Below are 21051 nucleotides of genomic sequence, written 5' to 3' on the forward strand. Positions count from 1 at the left end.
CTCTCTCTCAAATAAATAAATAAATAAAAACCTTTTTTAAAAAATGAACGTTAAGTTTGACCATTACAGGTCCACATGAATATGTCAAATAGGCAATTGGATATATGGGTTTTGAAGCTCAGAAGAGAATTCTGAGGATATAAATTTAGGAATCCCTTACATATAGATGGCATTTAGAGCCATGGGACTGGATGTGATTCGGAGAAGGGACTCAGGTCTGAGCTATGGGGCTCAACGTTTAGAATTCCAGTTGAAAAGGATGAGTCTCCAAGCAGGTGCGGAGAAGCAGTGGCCAGAAAGGTAAGAGGAAAACCAGGAGAGTATGAAATACCAGAAGGCATGAAAAGAGTGTTTTGAGAAGGAGCAGTTGACAACGTTCAGAATCCAACCAGTGGCCAGAAAAAAATTATCAGAATGCCAACCTGCTGTTTTTTTCTGGATCCCATTTGTGTTCCCTGGTTCTGGGACACTTCTCACCTCACTCAGCCTCAGACTTCAACTTCCCTTAAACTTGAATCTACCCTAAAACATAGAGACCATCTCCATACCTGAGATACATACACACAATCACCATGCTCATTCATCCAATCATCCAATTATATAATTATTGAATACCTATTATATGCTAGGCCTCAAGGATAGGATGGTGGGGGTGGGGGCAAGAAACCTAGTCCAGGCATTCAGGGAGCCCTCAGGAGCTTATGGTGTATCAAAGAAGACAATCACTCAAATAAATATATAGTGACAAACGGAGAAGTGCCACAAAGGACAAGTAGAGGGTACCATGAGAGCCTGTCACAATGCCAATTGTTTAGACTCTGCATGATATGCATAGCATCCATCTTTCACTCACAAATCTTCACTATGTCCCAAGGCAACCTGGACAGAGACTTGGGAGACCGGGTCTAGTCTCAATCCTCCTATAAACTCACTAGGTGACCTTGAGCAGGTCCTCTCCCCTCTTTGGGGCTGTTTCCTTTTATGTACAATGGAAGGCTGAGAGAAAAGACTAGACCACAGGTTCTTAACTTCAGGTCCATGACCGGGCTTCAGGGATACAAAAATATATGGACAGTGGGCCCATAACTTCCATCAGATCCTTTAGAGGGGCTGTGACCCAAAGAAATCCTATGGAGCAGATAGTTGTGTGATAATGTGAGCAGGAAACACAGATGACAAAATGATGGCTTGTGAAAGTAAGTTTTTCTCTCTTGGACACCATACTCCTCCGTTGACCTTGTCAATGTGTACAGTGATGGAAGAGAAGGCCTGATTCCCCCTTCTATGGATGGTGAAGCTTAGTCACCATATAATGGTGCCCTAGAGAAAGGATGGGATGAACCTACCACTGGTGGCCCCTCTCCAGAAACAGCACAAAGAAAGGCAGCCATTCCACATAGGAAGTCTCTATTACCCTTTGTGTCACTTGCTCCATGGTGCCTCGGTCCACCCCATCTGATCCCTCATCATTCTTGGCTGGAGTATAGACAAAAACTATGTCCATATTGGAGGCAAGGTTGGGATGTTTACACAAAGGAACTTTCTTTAGAAACTAAAGGGAATCCCCCCTCCAAAGAAAGCACTTTGAGGTTAACTAAGATGTCTGTAAATTAGAAATTTTTGATTCAACTTGTAAGAATGTCTAGCCAAAAGACAGCTGGTTTGGCATAATCTTTGGGATATTAACATCCTGTCTCTCATCTCCTCTAAGGATGTGGGAGAGAGATTCACATGGGGACCTCTCTGAGGTCAGGTAGGTTTCCAACCCTTCCAGAACCTGTGTCTCAATCTCCTGCCAAGGGTTGGCTATGCTATGAAAAAGAGAGGCACTTTCTTTGGAATCTAAAAGGCTACTGTAGGTACAGGAATTAGTGTTGTGAGGTATGTGTGGAGCAGGAGGGACAAAAAGGCAGAGACAGCAGCCTGTGCATAGCCATTGTGTTTTATTGGATTGGTGTATTTTTTTATTTTACAAAATATACAGAGGAGCCAAAAATGCAAAGCAGTCAACAGTGTTCTGATGGGAAAGGGGGCTCCCTCGGGGCCCTTCCCCTCAGATCCTGACTGACTGGGAGGGTGAGCTAAATGGAACGAGCAGGTATATTAAAGGGTGGCAGCATGGCAAGAGTGGTCCCTGCCTTCTAGGTGTGTATGGGGGCATCTCTGGGTAGACTGAATAGAGCAAAAGAAGACCCTAAGTAGGAATTGAGGAGACTATGTGGGGGGTTGGAATAGAGCCTGGGTAGATCAAAGATTCTAGTGAATGCCCCCCCTCACAGGGTTCAGATGCTATGCCTGCCTCCCTCCTTCCCCTTTCTTCTAAGGCATCCACTGGATGGTCCCTGACTCACTCCATGCCTCCAAGTCTAGAAGAAATGGCAAATAAAAACTTAAGTTGTAGCCTTCAGACAGGGTAGCCTGAAACTTTGGCAGGTATCAGCTGGGACATCTCCCACCCATATTCCCCTGCTGCTGCCACCACCCACACAAACAGGAAGGAAGGAGAGGAAGGAATTCCAGGCATGAGCCAGACATCAGGATCCCAGGCTCTCCTGGAATACTGAGGAGAGTATGGAAATTTCTGGGGCATTTCGAAGGAGACAGAGTCTTCTGAAGGGCCTGGAACCCAAATTCTGATAGCCTGGGGGTGGTAGACCTATGGAGCTCAGAGCTATAGTCTGGCATGCCTGAGCTGTCACTGACAATCTCCAGGCCTTTCTGCACTCTACCCCAGCCACCTATGACCTAACCACCTGGCTCAGGCCTAAGATTTCTCCCTCTCCATTCTTGTCCCTCCTCCTATAAGGCTCTCAAAGGCCCTGGTCTGAAAGGCCAGTCAGTGCCATAGACAGAACAGACTCTCTGAGAAGGAAATCTTAGAGGAAATGCATATGAGGTCAGGGATAGGGAAAGCACCATAGCCGGAGACATTCTGTCTAGTGTTGTAGTTTCTAGAGTGGGGATGGACGGTGGAGACCATTTATTTCCTATAGCGGGGGTACCCTCAGCACTGAGTGTCAGGCAGGAAGGGGGTGGGAGCTGTTGGGAGTTGGGAACACCCCACAAATACACTCTGCCCATGCCCTGGCCCCTTTAGCTCCAGCAATCTGGACCACTGAATCCCCAGACTCTTAGATTCCTACAGCCCCCAGGGCCCAGCTAGGATGAGGACAGACCTGGGAAGAGAAGGGTGAGTTCCACCTGGACTAGGGCTAGAGTATAGTCCCCCCAGGACAACTGACCCCCTTTCCTGGGGAGCTAGATGACATTGTCAAAGAGCTGCATGGACCTCATGATGTTCTCGTCCTGTAGCCATGGTGGGGGAGAGGCAGATTGGAGAGAGAGAGAGAAATAAAAAAGAGCTTAGCAGGGACACAGAGAGGGACATTCACCTGAAATGGGGACATTCAGAGACAGAGAGAGGCGGCAAGGAAGGAGACACCCAGAGAGATCTGAAGTAGGGAAGGGACAGGCCTCCCCGAGTTGTGGAGGAACAGGACAAGTTCCTGTTGGGAGTATGGGCAAGTTAGGGAGACGATACTCTGCCCAAAGGAGCTTTCTCCTACATCACTGAATTGGACCCTGAGTCCAGATCATGGAAATGTGGAGGGCAGGGGTCTGTACCTTTTGGCAAGACTCAATGAATTCCTCAATGGTCACCACGCCATCCTTGTTCCTGTCCATCTTCTGCAAAAAGGTAGTCATGTAGAGAGAACAGGAGGGATGACAGGAGAGAGGCAGGCAGAATTCAGGTAAGTTCCCTGCCAGGACCTTGCCTCCTTCCCTTCACTCCAGGACCCTCCAGCCTACCCAGTCCCAGGCACCTGGAAGAAGCTCTCCACGTGCTCCCTTGGGGCCTCCTCTCGGAGTGCAGGATAAGTATACTTGCCCATCATGTCATAGATGGATTTCATGATATCAAGCATTTCCTGTTAGGCCAAGAAAGAAAAGGATCCTTCCTCAGAGCCTCCAGCCTCCAAATCAGGAGGCCTAGAGCCTAGGGCAGACCTCACCCCTTGCTGGTGAAGCATGCATGGCATGGGTCACATTTTCCTCCTTAGGGCCCTATGCACCTCCCCCCACACATAAAAGCTCTCCAACTCTTCAGTTGCTCCACACCTCCTTGGTGATGCAGCCATCTTTGTTAAGGTCATACAAGTTGAAGGCCCAGTTTAGTCTGTCGTCTATGGTTCCCCGAAGAATCACCGACAAACCAGCCACAAAGTCCTGGGAAGGAGACAAGGGGGAACTGTATTTTCAGATACCCTTTACCCAATCCCCAATATGGGTTTGGCTTGTGGATCCTGGCCCTGAAGCCCCAAGAAGCAGGCCTCCCTGACCCACCTCCTCCAGCTCACCTCAAAACTGACAGAGCCATCATGGTTGGTGTCAAAGGCATTGAAGAGAAAAGTGGCATATGTGCTGGAGTCTGTAGGATAAGCGTGGATAAGTTTGGCTTCCAGCCGGGAGAGGACTTCCTACTTCTATGGGGTTCCCCGAACCCCTCTTATTACTTGGCATTCCCAGCCCCTCCAGAACCCTCTCCCCAACTCAGCCTAGAGATGGACAGCTGCTTCCTCTCAGGCCTTGTCCTCTCACCTCCTTGAGGAAAGAACTGAGAGTAAATCTGCTTGAAGTTCTCCTCATTGACAATTCCACTGGGACATTCCTGGGAGGTAGGAGGAAAGTTAGAAACCAGATGGAGTGCAGAAACAAAACCCCCTTCTACTAACCACCACCTACTCCATGCCAGAGGCTCCCAGAGAAGGAAAAGCTTCCTGTCTTCGGGGGGCTCACCATGCAGTTCTTTTAAGGAGAGCAAGACTTCTCAGTGCACAAGTTTAAAAAAATGGAACTAACCAGCAGGCCAGTCTACGGGCTCCACCTTGCCTCAAATTGGCAGGAGCCTCGGGCTAGAAGTTTGGTCTCTGGGGAAGAGGGGTCCCTCCTCCTCCCCTTCCCTCTCATATTCCTCAAGCATCCAGGCCAATCTTAGAAGTCCGAGATAGGCCCGGCCCCTCACCCAGTTTGGCCTTGCTTTGCACTCACATTCTTGAAGCCCCGGTACAGGACTTGCAATTCCTTGCGTGTGAACTTGGTTTGCTCCTGCAGCTGCTCCAGACCCTCTGGCCGGTGACACACCGTGGACAGTTCAAACTCATCCTCCACGCTGTCTGCAGGGGGGCAGTGTGGGGAGGGGGGAACAGCCGCGCCTCAGGCCCGGCCTCCACGAACCCTCTTCAAAACCACCGACCCACCCATCCTCCCCATCTCCAACACCAGAGACCAGCCTGCCAGTTCCTTGGACCCCGGTCTGAGGATATCAAGGCAAGGAGAAGACGCTGGTCAGCTTCCAGGTCTACCAGGTGGCTGGGCCCATGGGCAGGCCTGGCCCTGGAGCCAGGGGTCCGACTCATCGCTGGCCCCCGGGCCCTTGGCCCTCGTTGAAGGGGAAGGCCCCCAGCCCCATCTTCATCCCGGGAAGGGAGGAGTAGAAAGAATAGGTTCAAGAGGAAGCGTCTGAGGGTCCAGGCTCCGGGCCTTCCCTGACCCACTCAGGTCCGCCCAGCCCCACACTTGCCCCGCCCAGATCCTTCTCTCCAGCCAATCCCTGCCTATCCCAGCCATGCTCGAGCCATGCCCCGCCCAGCTCCAGCCAAGCCCATCCAGACCCCACCCCTATCCTGCTCCCAGTAAACCTTAGCTAAGGCTTCATCCCTTGGCCCCATCTCAGTCCTGCCCCAGGCTCCCAACATCCAGTCCCCAGGCAAGTGCCCCCACCCCACGCTCCCGAAGGCCCCCGTCCCCGCCCCCACCAGGACAGTAAGTCACCTGGGTCCAGCGGGCGGGGTCTGTGGGGGCGGAGGGAAGCTGGGACTGCTAATGCTGAAGGGAGCGAACTGTCACCGAGAAAGTGGAAGACCCGGCCAACTGCAGACACACACCTCGCCCCTCACACGCAACAGCAAATCTCACAGACCTGCGTGTTACAATGCACACACACCCAGCCCCACGCGCAGAGGCACAAATAATGAACGAGCACAGACACACACGAAACAGACCCCCCCCACACATGCTTTTGGGCTCACGCCTGTCATTTTCCCGAATCTACCCCCATGTGGGACCCAGTGGAATCAAACACAATGACACTCTCCAATAACCACAAAATGGGTCTCTGTGGCTTGCAAAATTCAGTATGATCCTATGGGGAGGGCAAGGCCCAATTGAGGAAACAGGCCTGGAGACAAAGTGAGGCCCCTCAACTCGGGCCCGGCTGGGACTAGAAAACCCAAGTGTCCTGCATCTGGAGGAAGACGGGATCCATCGTAGGCACCTGCATCCATCCAGTCAGGGCAGGGACGACATGCATCTCCAGGCCCAAAACATTCCCCAGGACAAAGCGGGCGGCCACAGTCGCAGACACTAAGCCACGCACAGACCTCACAGCAGACTGGTCTTGCTCGGCCACATTGGCCATACCCACATAGTCTCAGGCCTCAGCCCTGCCACACTGGCCACGCCCAAACACCGGGGCTCACTCATTTTGCTGACCCGTGACGCCCACAGACACTTGGGCCCCGCCCCCAAACTGGCCACGCCCCACATTCCGCTTGCTCCTGGCACTGAAGCTAGGCCCTCCCCACACTGGCACCTACCGGCGCCCACCCACCCCCACCGGTCACGCGCGCGCACGCACACGCACACACACACGCAGGCCCGCTTCTGTCACACTGGCCACACCCCGACACACACGGGCCCCGCCCCCGGAAGCACAGGAGAGGCACTTGCTTTCACTGACTGAGGGCAGGGCCTGGGGCCCGCAGCAAGGCAGCAGCTTGAGGAACCGCTGCTTCAGCGCTTTTTTAGTGGGCCCTGGAGGGTGGCCTGGGAAGAGAGAAGACCCCAGGAAGGCACATTAACCTCTACTATCCCTCCGTTCCCCTCCCCACCATCACAAATCAACCCTGAGGGGAAGGGGTGTTGGGAGAGGACTGGAAGAGAATGGTGAGAATAGCTGGGGCTGGGCGAGGGGAGCCCAGTGGGTTTCACAGGCATAAAAAGTCCACTCAGGCATCTTGTATAATGGGACGCAGTTGGGGACAGTGAGGCCACCAAGGGGAGGTGGCACTGGCCTCAGTGCCTGCTGACCCAGTGCCCTTGGCTCCGGTGCTATAGCTGGACGTCTGAGGGTGACGTCCAACCCAAGGACTGCCTGGGTAGGAACACCTCTCTGTCTCTGTCTCTCTCTCTCTCTCACACACACAGTGACAAGCGTGTACAGTGACACACAGAATGATAAATCACAGTGATGGATGCCATACAAGGACAGCTTGATACCCAGCAACTCACTCAAACCCAATGGCCTAATCAAGCAGGCCCCAACACATGCACACACACGCAGGCACACACACACTTTGACATAGAATTCCTTGATACAAACATACAAATGTCGCCTAGGAAAAACGACACACACATATGAGGACCCACATAGGCCATCTTACATGCAGCATGATCAAACCATACAAAAGCACATGGGACATCATGACACGGTGTGTTAAGCACACTATAATATACTGTGACCCTATAACATTATGACACATATCAAGGTCACCACGACACATACCCATATCATATTGTGACTTAGGTGCCCAGTTACCTAAGACTGCACATCACCAACAGAACCCATGTTTGTTCTGCCCACCTTTCCTTCCTAGAACCCCTCATCCCAGAGCACCTGGAATCTCCCTACCAGTGGAACAAAGTTCCTCATCAGCTAACTCACCCACCCTAAAAGTGTGCCCCCTCTCATGTTTTTGAAGGTGACATGATAGCAAACTTTGAAGCAATAACAGACCTTGGAGATGAGTATTTTTTGTAATGTGGGGCTATCCAGAGCCACTGACCACAGCTCCCCTCACTTCCCCTTATTTACACCTGTGTCCTACAGCTCTAATTGCATCCCAGGGAGGGCTCTGCGTTGGTGTGCCTGTCTCCCGCAGCACCCACCTCCAGACTCCAGGACCAGAGTCCACAGGGCCCTAGCACACTGATCAGTCCATTCCTGGAGGGGCCCAACTTCCTTGGGTTGTAGGTTACTAGGGCATCCCAGCTCCCACGCAGGCCCCGCCCCCCCACCAGGCTCCACCCTTCAGGACCCGGCCCTACTCCCAGGAGGTAAGTGCTTAAAGTCAACGCCTCCCCCTCCGATACTTCCTTTCTTCCCCTCCCCCCGCAGAGCTATGGAGAGGTAGGAGGGAGACCATGGGCCGAGCAGGGGATCGATGGCGGCCTGGCCCCCAGCCCAGGGCTCCATTAGCCCCGACTCTGGTTTCCCGAAGCCGGATTGCGTCTGGGGCCTCCGGTGGTGTGGTCGCAGCTGGACTGGGAAGGGCGGGGGGAGGGGGACGGCACCGCCGCCTCTCCCAACCTCCCCGTCTTCACACTTCCCCCCCTTCCCTGGTCCCCTCCCTGCTCCCAGGACTCCGTTTCCTCTAGGCTCCTCTGAAAGGTGGGAAGGGAAAGGGCTGCCTTCAGCCTACAGAACACCTGGGTTTCCTGGATGACCCCTTTTCCCACCAAACAGTCTAAAGGGCATGGCACGGCACGTCAGAGCCAAATGGACTTCATCGTTTCAGGATTGGATGAACCCTAGTTCATCTAGGACCAACCTGCTACCCACCCCACTCTGATAAATGCAGCAGAGGATGGAAGGTAAGTTGGGGGTTTCCTGCTCTTACTGAACCCTAGAGCAGGCAATTCATTGGCCCTTCATCTTGTCTCCAGAGCCACTTTCAGTTCTCCCCGGTGTCTACCCTATAACCCTCCTATCACGGTTCTTGCCTATTTTCCTGTCCCTGGTGGAACTAGAGAATAGCTGTGCTATGGAGCTGCACAGTTCTTGGTGTGAAGAGGAAGGAGAGGCCAAATCTCTCAGGGGAGGCAGAACATGCTCCCCTCTGTATCTCCAATATCACTCTCTCCACTCGACTTTGGGGTGATGTGGAGAAGTGATTTCTCATTTCCAATGCCCAGGACCTGGAGATCCTGAGACAAACTGGGAGGGCAAGGGGGCCTGGGAAGCAAGGTCCCTGATCTGTTCTACCCCTCACCCTCCTGCCAGAGCTGATCTATAAATGTCTCATTCACAGTGTTCCCACTTGTGTCCCTCCTGAACCCACCCCCATCCCAAGCCTTGAGTATGGAGCTGGTATTTCCTCAGGGAACTCTGGGAACAGCCACACACACAGTCCAGTACCCAAAGGGGCCCAGCCACACAACCTGTCCCCCTCAGGCAGTCATATTCACCATCTCACAAAGCCACATACCCTTTCCTTCTGACACATTAAATCACATCCCTGTCACATACAAAGGCTCACCCAGTCACACACTTTGTCCTTTTTCACACAGATGAACACATGGTCACACCCCCTGTATCTCTACATCTGCAAGGATGGAAGTGTGGAAAGTCACACACGTCTTCAGAGCCACGGTGGGCCCCTGGCCCCAAAGGGACCCCCCCGAAGTCTGGTGTTAATCTCAGGATCCCTGGAACCTCCTTCCTCTACTCCTGATAGCCCTGCCTGTTTCCAGACCTCTCCTCATGTCCCCGATAGATACCCCTCATCTCCATACCCCAGTCCTCCCATGCTGTGCCCCTCATCACCCCCCCCAAAACACCCTGGCCCCTGGCCCTCTCTCTTCACCTCCCTCAGACACCCAACCCCCAGATTCCCTCCTCACCTCCCCTAGAAGCCCCTCCCCCAGTCCCACTCCTTGAATTTCCCTCTTTAGCTCTCTCAGATGTCCTGTTCCCCAAGCACCCCTCCACACCTCCCCCAGAAGCCCTGTCCCATCACTAACATGTTTACCCCTGCCCCCAGTCATAAAAGCAGAGTGACGCCCTCCCCAGCGCTGCGGGCGGTTGCTCCTCCAGTCAGCAGCCCAGACCCAGCCAGACACCTGGGTTACCTTCCAAGGAGACAGGCTCAAAAAGGCCAAACTGCTCCAGGACCTTGACAAACAGGGCGAGGACCACAAGCACAGCAACCATCTCCAGCCCTTCCAGGTTCATCGTGGGCCTGGGGCATGGCCCCCACCAGCTGAGGCTCAGACACACTGGCAGCCCTCCTCACACCACCTCCCCCTCAGGCTCCCCAGCCCGTGTAGGGACCGCCTGCAGCCTCCCTCCCCCTCTCCCTCCCAGCATCTCCTCCCTCCCCTGCCCCCTCACCCCGCCTCTGCCCCACATGCCTCCCAGCCACGGCCTCTTCCTCTTTACGGGGCCAGTTCAGCCTACAGACTGGCATCTCAGGAGCCCTTGGCGAGAAGGATATGGGCCAGAACAGGCCAGGCCAGAGGAGGAAGGCAGTGACCTGCCTCTGTCCCTGAGGATAGCTTCCCCCAGACACCTTGTGGCTACTCTGCCAAAGGGAGGGGGCAGAGGGAGGAGCTATGCTGAGGGAGAGGGCAGGGAAGGGCAGTGTATGTGTGTGTATGAGGGAAACTATGAGCTGCACATGTATAAGTAATAGATGTATGTGGCAGGGGCGCCTGGGTGGCTCAGTTGGTTAAGCGACTGCCTTCGGCTCAGGTCATGATCCTGGAGTCCCGGGATCGAGTCCCGCATCGGGCTCCCTGCTCGGCAGGGAGTCTGCTTCTCCCTCTGACTCTCCCCCCTCTCATGTGCTCTCTCTCATTCTCTCTCTCAAATAAATAAATAAAATCTTTAAAAAAAAAATAGATGTATGTGGCAGAATATAAGTGTTTTCTTGTGTGCATTTCTGTGTCTGACTGTAGGGAGAGTAGGTGTTTCTCCTCTTATGTGTGTTTACACATGGTTTACACATGATCGTGTGTTGTCTATTAGGTGTGTGTCTTGTCTATATGGGTAAGTGACCTGGCTGTCCATGGTATGTGTGTGTGCGTGCCCTGGAGTATTTGAGTGTGTATAGGGTATGAGGGGTACGTGTTTAGCAGGGCTGTGGGTGTGGGTCTGAAGACTGATAGTACAGATGTGTCCTATATTAGGAGTATGGGTCTACAGTGATTGTGTAATTGTATCTGCGTGGAGCTGTATGAGAATATAAGCCGGGGGAAGGCAGTGACCTCTCCAGCCAGGAGGACACCGCCAACATCGATAGTGGTTGCCATGGAGACTGTGAGGTGGGAAGCACTCTCTTTCCACAGGCCACAGATGGGGAAACTGAGGCCCAAGGGAAGGAGGATTAGGTCCAATAGCCTGGGCAGGAACAAGGCTGCTTAGCCTTATCATGACCCCCTGGGGAGAGGACTTATTGCAGCTACCTCTGGGCCCCACAGATTCAAATTCCTTGGGAGAGAAGAGAGTGAGCTCCTCCCTTCCTCTCAGCCAGGATCTGCCAAAGCCTTGCCTGCTCCTTGAAAACTGTTACGGAGCTGATGGAGAAGCCCAGAGGAGGAGGGAAATCTGAACCCTCCAAGGAAACCACCTACCCTCACCCCCTGGAGCATTTCCGGAGCCCCTCCCCCATCTTCCCTGCTCTCTGTCAGTGGTGGTGGTGGTGGTGGTGGTGTGTATGTGCCTGTGTGGGTGTGCGTGTTTGTAGGGGTGGGTGGGGGACGGCTCGCAGAGCCAGTGAGCCTCTGAACTACGGCCGGTGCTGGCAAACACTGACTGAGCACACACTGTGTGTTAGGTAACACACGCTGTGTGCTTACAGACATGATCAGGTTTTTTTAAATTTTTAATTTAAATTCAATTTAGTTAACATATAGTGTATTATTAGTTTCAGGGGTAGAATTTAGTGATTCATCAGTTGCATATAACACCCAATGCTCATTACATCACGTGCCCTTCTATCACATTTTTTTAAAGATTTTATTTTTTAAAATTTTATTTATTTATTTATTTAAGATTTTATTTATTTATTTGACAGAGAGAGAGCACAAGTAGGCAGAGCAGCAGGCAGAGGGAGAGGGAGAAGCAGGCTCTCCGCCGAGCAGGGAGCCCGACGTGGGGCTCGACCCCAGGACCCTGGGATCATGACCTGAGCCGAAGGCAGATGCTTAATGACTGAGCCACCCAGGTGCCTCTAAGATTTTATTTTTTAACTAATCCCTACACCCAACGTGGGGCTCGAACCTACAACCCTGAGACCAAGGGTCACATGTTCTTCCAACTGAGCCCTGCAGGTGCCCCCAGACATGATCACATTTAATTTTCATAATAAACCTATGAAGGAAGTACCGTTACCTCCACATTACAGCTGGTAAGACTAAGGCAAAAGGAAGTTAAGAAAATCACCAAGATCAGTAAGAGTCAGAGCCTCAGTTTTAACCCAGTTTGACGCTGAGCCTGTGCTCTAAATCGTCACACTACACTGGCTCCCTTCTTAGCCAGCTTGCCCACTCAGGAGGCCCAGTTTAGGGGGACTGACCCCAGAGGGAGCCCTCTCCCTTGTCCAGCTCTGGGATGAGTGTGTCTCACCTCCAGCGGTGGGGTGAAAGTCCAGATGGGACTGTCCCTACGACTTCATTTGAAGTTCACTGATCTGCAGTTCTACATGGCCACCACTGGGGGTCAGGCGTCCATCTCATACCTTATTTTACCCCTTCCTCATCCCCCACCCCACATCTGTGGAAAGTGTGGAAAGCATGGGAAGAAGGGTATGCCACAGGCTGGCTTGGTCCTCTGCTTGCCCCTCCACCCTCCTCCAGGAAGAAGTCAATCTAGGGACTGTTTTTGGCTTCTCACTCCTTAGAGGTTACAGATTTACAGATGAAACCAGCAAATATCTCCCTATCACTGTCCAAATTCCATACCTGGCATTTAATTCCCCCTACCCTCATCAGCAGATTCCTTTCTTTCCAGCCACTTTGGCCTCCTCACTGTCCCCCAAACACGTCAAACTCGGTGCTATCTCTGTGCCTTTGCTCCTGCTATGAATGCCTTCCTTTCTGTTCTCCTTCTGTTCTCTAGTTCTTACCTGACAGGACCTCCAGTCCTCAGCAGGCTCCCAACTACCTGAATTTCTAGTGAACTCAATGTTGGGCCTTCAAAACTTAGCACTGAATTCTGTAATGTTATTAAGTGGGAATAGTAAAAGGAGGCAGCATAGCATGGTAGGGAATAGTGTGGGCCAGAGGGCCAGATTCCCTGGATTCAAATCCTGGTTTTGTCAGTTGCCATTAACTGGGCAAGTTCTTAACCTCTGTGTGCCTGTTTGCCACCTCATATGGTTGCTGGGAGGAGTAAATGAATTAATACATGGAAAGCTGTTAGAATAACTCCTGGCACAGAGTAACTGTGAAGTGTTTGCACATTATTAATAACATAACATCTTCCCCCTTACATTTCTATAACTCTTAATTAACAAAGCATTTCCACAAACATTGTTATCCTGATGGCTTCTCATGACAACCTTATGAGGTAGGTAGACTGAATAGTATTGTGCCCATTTCACTGATGAGGTAAACGAGGGCCATAGAGATAAAGAGACTTGCTTGAGGTCACCTAGCTAAGATGAGAGGATGCATATTTGAACCCAGATCTTTCTGGATCAGTCCTGTTTCCTCAACTAGATTCCAAGCTCCTAAAGGGCAAAGATGTTTAAAAATTGGACTTATATAAACTGAATGCCAGGCTCTGTGGAACAAAGGTGAACTAAACAGGGTTCTGGCTTCCATTGGGTAGGGAGAGACAGCCCACTGAGAGAACTATAAGGCCTCTATTCATTCAAAAAATATTTGTTATGTGCCTACTATGTGGTAGGAACTGTTCTGTGCAGGCCATGAAATGAGCTATAAAAGCTCATTTAACTGTAAAAGCTCTCTAACTGGGAGGCCAGGGAAAACTTGGAGAGGGTATTTCTTGAGCTGGTTCTTAAAAGATGGCTAAATGTCAACAGTCTACCTTAACAAAGGGGTCCACATTTATTGAGCACATTTTGTGTCCTGGACACTTTACATATATCATCTCACTTAGTCCTCATAATAAACCTGAGAGGTAGGGTCTATTACTCCTGTGTTTACAGCTGACATGGTCAGAGTGAGTAGTAGTATACCAATTTTGCAGACGAAAGAATTGAGGCTCAGGGAAGTGATTTTCCCAAGATAGCACAGATGGAGAAGGATGGATCAAGACTTAAACCAGGACCAAAGATCTGCCAGCCTGTCCTTCCAATGTGTGTGGGGTCAAGGAACCTTGGATGACTGTAGCTTAGTTTGTGTTGGGAGAGCCGTAAGTGATAAGACCAAAATGGCTCAGATTCCATAGAGCCTTGAACGCCAAGCCAGACTATCTGGAATGAAAGAGGCAGCACAGTCACATCTTCTGGTTCTCTGCTGCTGATTCACAGATAGATTGACAGCCTTGTAGGCTGTTGCCCTGTCCCTGGACCCTCCTCTTCTGTCTCTCACCCTCACCCTCAACATTCAGAGATCTTGACCCAGCCTCACAGGGACTCAGGGTTCTTAATCAACCAGGGCCCTGGTGGGAAGGTCTGTAAGTGAAAGAGTGAGTTGTTTTCCAGACTCTCCTTCCTCCCCACTGAGAGACCTTTCAAGTCCTAGGGCCCAAAGAGAAACTTGCCCAGATCTGTCCTTAAGCATCCCTGTGTCACTTAGCTCTTCACCCAAGGGAATGAAGTCTTAATGGAAGCACTTCAGGCAGAGTGAGGGCTCAAGGGAACACTATCTTGAGCATTAGGTGGGCCCTCCTTCGGCCCCTCAAATCTCACTGCAGAGATACTCCTAACATTTAGTTGTTTATCTCTCACAGTTCAAACCTGGAATAATACTGCCTTATGAGGGGACCCACCCTATGTAGCTGTACCACTTTCATCAGTCCTTGACCCCTCAGTGAAGACCCCAGCCAGTGAAGACCCCAGAGCTCTTCTCTCAGCTTCCCAGCCCCATTCCATCCCCAGCCAGGCCAGAAGACACGGCAGCCCCCAGCTGCATTAGGTGATTAATGAACTCCCTAGGCTTTGGGGCTATTTTGGGGCCTGGAAGTCATTCCTGTTATGATTGAGAGCTAGCCCTGCCGGGCTCCAGCCATCTGTCACTGGAGACAGGTCCAAGCAGAGGGCTTGAGGGACGCATGCTCCCCAAGAGACTGCCAAGCATGGCTCTAGCTCAGCCCCAACTCCCCTCCTTCTGGGGACACATGGCAAGGAGAGGCCTCCAGAGGCTCAAGAGGTTACCACGGAGAGAGCCAGAGAACTACAGATCCCAGAATGCCACAGGGCTAGGTGGTTTTGGTCTCTCCAGGCCGGGTGTAGAGGTGATGCTAGGTTCTGTGGGCCTTGCCCAGGCTGCCCTGAGTCAACCCAGGCAGAGGTGTGCATAAATTTCAGAAGTACCATGATATGATATCCACAATCCACATGTCATAAATTCGACACATCCCACACCAAGGTACAATCTTGTGAAGACTACACAACTCAGTGTGACTCAGGAACCCTCAGCCCAACTCTAAAGCATAGAACCCCAGGTACATGCAGTTTCAGTGTCACAGAATCCCAAAGATAGGCAACCCCGAGGATGCACAGACCCAGTGATTACAACCTGAGTGATGTATAACCCTGTTCGTACAGACTCCCAGAGATAGACAAAATGGTGACATACAATCCTTATGCCACGCAAGTCTATTCATCCCATCATTCATGAACTCACTAGCTGAGTTTATGTTGGTCCTGTCCCACCTCAGGACTTTTCCCTTCTGGACACTGACCCCAGGCATCTTAAGATCCCATTAAACTAAGCAATTTAGTAAAGGGTTGTGCCTTTCCCTGTTCTGCTGCAAGCTTCCTCCTCTTATCTCTGCAAGGGGCCTTGCCCCTTACATCCACCTGCTTAAGGCCCCCTCCTCTATCCTCAGTGAGAAGCCCTGCCTCCTCCTCCACCATTTGAGGGACCATGATGCCCCCTATCCTCTCCTCTTTGAAGACCCCTATCCTCCACCTTCACTATAAGAAACCCTATCCCTAGTTCCACTCTGTCAGGGAGCTTGCCCTTTAAACCCTTTCCTTTGAGGGATCCTGCTCCCTCCATCTCTGTGAGGGGCCCTTCCCCTCCCCACCTCTGTAAGGTTCTTATCCCACCTCACTCACTTTTTGAAGGGTCCAGCCCCTTCCTCCCTTCCTCCCTTCCTCATACCTGGCGACAGCGACCCAGTCACCAGCTGGTAGAGGGATCTCGCTGCCTGCCCTAATGGGCTCCGGCACCTGCGGGGGCATCGGTTCATGGTTCTGCTGAGAGCACACTGGCGAAGCTCCGCCCCCAAGGCCCGGGGAGGTCGGGTCTCCGCCCCCACTCCAGTGGGCCCTGCATGGGCGGCGCGGGAGGGCCGGACGGGCAGGACCAGAATCTTCCGCTCGCTCTCTCCTCTGGGCTGCAAGGGAGAAAACGCACCCTGGCCCCGTCATCTGAAGCACCCGTCCTCAAAGTTCCTAGACTGGGCGGGGTGGGGGAGGGGAGGACGGACTCTCTCACAGCCTTCTTTGGGAATGTTTTCTGGATTTCTAGTGGGGAGGGGAGGCACCTACGGGTTGTGAAAAAGGAGCTGGCGGAGGGGATAATGAACCTTACTCTTTATTGCCCCGCTGCAGCCCTTCCTTCTCTGCCTGTCGCACACCTCCTCCTCCCAATTTGGCATGGAGAAGCCATGGGGGGTAAGAGGACATAGTCGTCATGGCAACGTCCCACACTTCCATACTTCCTAAACCAATGGGAGAGAGCAAGAGGAAGGAGGAGGAGCTGCACATTGTAGTGGGGTGGCAAAAGAGGCTGTTCCAAATCCCTTTCTCTCATAACTTTCGGTTTTGTGTCCCTCTGTCTTGCTCCAGTGGGTTCACATTCTCCCATCATATGCTGACTGCCAGCCAAATGCATGAAGGAAAAGCTCTCCTCCCCTCAGTCCCAGCCCCGACCCTTTCCAGGACTCCTATCAGGCTGTACCCAAAGTAAACCCTTTCAGGACCCACTGACGGCTTCAAACTGCCGGGACAGCCTACAGGAGAGACATAGTTCCACTCCTCCGACCGGGATCCTGTATTTTTGGCTAAAAATCCTACATTTATGATTTAGGCGAGAGTCACCTCCAAACTCCATGCAAATTTTGCCCCTTGATTTGGAGGCGACATCCCCATTTGGAATCAGCTCCGTAAGCATGGCTGCTCTAAGACCACATGGGGGCGCCCTAGACTGGGGAAACGATATTTACGAGCAGAGGGACCCGAGTTCAGGCCTTGGCCAGCCAGATCCCAACTCTCTCCTCATCTTCCCCCAGCTTCCGGCTTGGACAGGACTGCCACTGATTGCTGCTTTTTCCCACCACGCCATACTTCCAAGTAGCCCTACCAGGCTTGGAAGACCAGAGGGGGTAGATCTGGGCGGGGTGGGGCTCAGATTCTCCCCACCCCCCACCATAAAAAAAAAAAATCTCCCCCAGCTTTGAGTCTGGAGGAGTGGGGGAGGAAAATGATCGGATGTATACCCAGGATGCCTTGATGACTTAAGGACTCCCTCCCTGTCAATCTAATGGACCAGAATGACGGAAGCCAAAGACCACCCCCATGTCCATCCCAGGAATCCCGCCTGCACAGGGAAGGAACTTTGGGAACTAGGAAGGCATGGCAGTACATCCGTCCAGAAGGCTCTTCAGCACCTCGGACAACGACTCCCCTTCGGGCTTCAACTCCGAGGTCTCCAGGCACCCAGCACCTTATCGCCTTATCAGGGGGAGTCCCAACCACAATTGTCTCCTGCTGTAAGATAAGCCCTCCTTCGAAAGGAGAGCTCCTGGTAGTGCTATTTCTACTTTCCAAGTCGTGTGTGGAGCTATCTACAGTGGGGATGCTGATGATGAACACCATTCCTGACACTTGTCAACATTTGACCTATTTCCCTTGGGAGGCAGACAGGCAAGACGTAGTATTCTCCATTTTAGAGATGAGAAAAGTGAGACCCAGAGAGCAAAAGTAATAGAAAGCTCATTCCTGCACCTTGCAACACAAGTACTTCCCCACCTTCACCCAGTCTCTCTTTCAAATAGCCAAGTGGGGAGGGGATGGTTCCACTAAAGGGGAGAATCAATTAAAGCAGGAAGCAAACACTGACTAATGTGGTGCTCATGAGTGCCTTGGGGCCTTAAACTCCCAAGGATCCTGGGTTGGTGAGAACACAGGTCAAGGCAGAGCTGGACCTTTGGATTCCATCACAGTTTGAACCACATCTAGGTCACATCTGGGGCCTGCTTGAGCCAAAGGGCTCTCCCTTCTGGGAGTCTCGGCATAGGAACTAGGACTTTCCCAGGGTCAATGAGTAGGGGATACCCTTTCTCAAGCATCTCAGTTAGATCCTAGTTCTCTTCCCCATCCTGGAGACTTAACCTCACTCCCCTCAGGACAGACAAGGATCATGGGCTCCCCCCACCTGCCCAACTTGTTTCAGAGACAGGAGAGAGTTTCCCTCCGCCCATTCATTGTTGGAGTTCCTGGGCAGGCTGCACAATGAGACAGAAAACACACATGGAAATGTATACAAGGTGACACAGTCACCCACACAAACACGTAGGTCTGCCTACCAAACCCAGGAATATGTGAGGGCGCAGATGTACTCCATACTGTGGGAGACAGAGCACGCCTGGGCAGCAAAGTAGTTTGGGAAGGTCACACGGCACCTTCCAGGCCAAGAGCTTCTATCTCTGGGTCTGGAGGGGAAGCAAGAGGGAATGTTTTCCTTCAGATTGGATGAAGTTCTGAGAGGGTTGTTGAGGGTTAAAGGAGCTTCAGTTGAAAGAATGATATCTCAGTACTTTCTTGGGGGCAGGGGGCAATGACCCAAACACTAACCAAAGCCTCCCCATAAGGGCCAGGTGCTGGTGCTGTTCAGGGAGCCAGGCTGGGCAGACACTAGAGTCCCTCCTTGAGTCTACCTGGGCTATTTGTGGAAAACATAGGGAAGCAGTGGTGTGCGGTAAAGGCCTCCTTCTACACCAGGAAACCAGAGAGGAAGCAAGGGTAAGACGAGTCACAGACACTCACAGAACCCCCTGCAGACCTTGCCACATGAAAGTACACAATCAGCATGAACCGCCAATATAATCTGCATAGTCTCACAATCACAAAACAATACAATCTGCTTTAACAAATGCTTGCCCCAGGAGGGCCACAGTCATTAAAGTCTTACAAAGACACATACCCCCATAAAGTGAAGCCCTGACACATTCGGATTGTCACATGCCACCGCATACAGAATCACACACTCAAAGCACAGAGTTGCACATACAACAGAGACACATGGTCAAAACAACTTCATTAGTACAACAGAGTCCTACACAACCTCAAACATCTGACAAGATCATACAGTTGCACAGCCAACAAAATCACACTCACCCTATCACCAAGCCTAGGGCACATGGCAACCGGCTGAGGGAGGCGCACACACATATACACACAGACACACACAAAGAATGACAGGCGCTCACGCACGTAACACCTCCCACTCCAGACACTCTCCTAGCTTTGTGTCACACACGCCCACACCTGCTGCCTCTCCCCACCTGCGCGCCTGTCTCCCCCACCCCCCACGGGACCCAAGGCTTTGCACCCCGGTGTCCTGCCGCCCGGAACAGCCTGGAGGGGGCCTGGGAATAGGGTAGAGTGTGAGTAAGGGCCTGGCCAGGGTCAGATAGGCTTAAGGGTCTGCGGGGATGGAATCTACACTCCCTCCCGCGACCCTTGAGCCCCTGACTCACCTGTGAGCTGGTCATAGGATCCGTCCAGGTCTCGGGAATCGGACAAACTCTCCTTTCGGCCTTGGCCCCGCATGGCCCCCGGCGCCCCCGTCCCGTCCCGCCTGGGCCGTGGGAGGGGGCGCCGGGTGGCCAAGATAGGGCGCTCACACGGCGCCCCCTGGCGGCGTTGCACGCTGTCTGAGCTGGGGCTGAGTCTGGGATGGACTGGGGTCCCGCCGGGGGTCCTGGGGCAGAAGCCGGAGGCTTGGGCAGTAGGTGAGCGCAGAGCCGGAGGCAGAGCGGAGCTAAGCACGGAGCCAGAGCCAAGCCGCCTCTCTCCTCCCGCCCCCTCCCCGCGGCTGTCACCGCCGCCTCCCCCCTTTGGCGCTGCCGGGATTGGCTCCCCCTACCCCCCGCCCCCTCCTCTTTGCAGCTCGGGGGAGGAACCCGGTGAAAGGGTGAGCTGGGAAGTGCGGGGAGGGAGACTGGTTCTCCAGCAACACTACCCCCTAAACCTGAAGCCATGGGTCCTGGCGGTGGAGGAGGGAGCAGGGCCAGAAAAGACCCACTGTGAGGAAACCGTGCCCCCCCACCCCAACTCTTAGGCACTCCTTCTCCCACCATCAGCACCAGCCAGGGTAAGTCTGTGTGTCCTGTTCAGGTCAGTCTCCATGTCAACCCCTATCTTCTCTATTGTTCTCCTCCCATGTACGGGTCTCTGTGGCTCCCCGCCAGTGCCCACCCTGCTAGGAGGGGGTTAGGGATGCAGAGCAACGATCAGCCCAGCCTCTAACAGGCTCATCTCAGGCCAGTGGACTACAGTTTTCTCTTCTCTCAGAAAGACTCCAACTCTCAGCCACTGCAAGACCCGTCTCTGGGCTACATTCACTCTGATGGTACCTTCTTCCCTGATCTAATGACCCCCATTGGCCCACCAGGAAGAAAAGGAAAAGAGTGAACCAGGTGTTTTTCAAGACTTCATTCTTTTGTTCCTTTTTCCCTTTCAACTTTCCTGCCCTTCTCTCTTGTGACCTGCCCTGTCCTAGATTCCTTCTGTTTTCCAGAAGATTTGGGGAGTCACTGAATGGTGTGGGGGATCCAGGTGAGGATACAGAGTGGTAAGAAATGCTTTTGTTATGAGGCCCCCTTCCCCTGGATTAGCTCCTTTTCTGAAGCCAAGGGCTATCACTGAGCTGGGCTGCCTCCAGCTCTCCCAGGAATGGCTATTGAGTGACTGAGCCTACTTGTCTGACCTTCCCCAGGCTCTTCACTGGACTACTAGAACAAGAGCCCCCAACCCGCCAGAAGGAAGGCGGGGGGGGGGGGGGGGGGGG

General features: G+C 52.7%; 1 protein-coding gene across 3 annotated transcripts; it reads right to left on the reverse strand.

Moving 5' to 3' along the window:
* Nucleotides 1–1926: 1926 nt before the first annotated feature.
* KCNIP2 (potassium voltage-gated channel interacting protein 2) lies at nucleotides 1927–20969 on the reverse strand. 3 transcript variants are annotated; one of them, XM_035027728.1, is made up of 10 exons: nucleotides 19739–20969; nucleotides 6790–6885; nucleotides 5833–5931; nucleotides 5050–5174; nucleotides 4600–4669; nucleotides 4359–4429; nucleotides 4120–4227; nucleotides 3825–3929; nucleotides 3625–3687; nucleotides 1927–3306 (listed from the first exon to the last, which is right to left on the reverse strand). In XM_035027728.1, exons 1-10 carry the CDS (start codon nucleotides 19809–19811, stop codon nucleotides 3259–3261), a joined length of 858 nt encoding a protein of 285 aa, XP_034883619.1. In that variant the 5' UTR covers nucleotides 19812–20969; the 3' UTR covers nucleotides 1927–3258. The 3 variants fall into 3 exon arrangements, with proteins under 3 accessions (XP_034883619.1, XP_034883635.1, XP_034883627.1); XM_035027744.1 differs by lacking the exons at nucleotides 5833–5931; nucleotides 6790–6885; nucleotides 19739–20969 and adding an exon at nucleotides 16138–18222; XM_035027736.1 differs by lacking the exons at nucleotides 5833–5931; nucleotides 6790–6885; nucleotides 19739–20969 and adding an exon at nucleotides 9970–10075.
* Between the last annotated feature and the right edge of the window lie 82 nt (nucleotides 20970–21051).

This window comes from Mirounga leonina, unplaced genomic scaffold, assembly GCF_011800145.1.
Source record: "Mirounga leonina isolate KUSES-001 unplaced genomic scaffold, KU_Mleo_1.0 Mir_114, whole genome shotgun sequence".
In the NCBI taxonomy this organism is placed as follows: Eukaryota; Metazoa; Chordata; class Mammalia; order Carnivora; family Phocidae; genus Mirounga; species Mirounga leonina.

Excerpts from the sequence above, each read along its gene's own strand:
- KCNIP2 (XM_035027728.1), bottom strand. The coding sequence starts at position 19,811 with ATGCGGGGCCAAGGCCGAAAGGAGAGTTTGTCCGATTCCCGAGACCTG. Across the intron at positions 5,932-6,789 it reads CCTGCCCTCAGTCAGTGAAA|TTGGCCGGGTCTTCCACTTT; the intron begins GCAAGTGCCTCT and ends GTGTGTCTGCAG. Across the intron at positions 3,307-3,624 it reads TCATTGAGTCTTGCCAAAAG|GACGAGAACATCATGAGGTC; the intron begins GTACAGACCCCT and ends CCATGGCTACAG.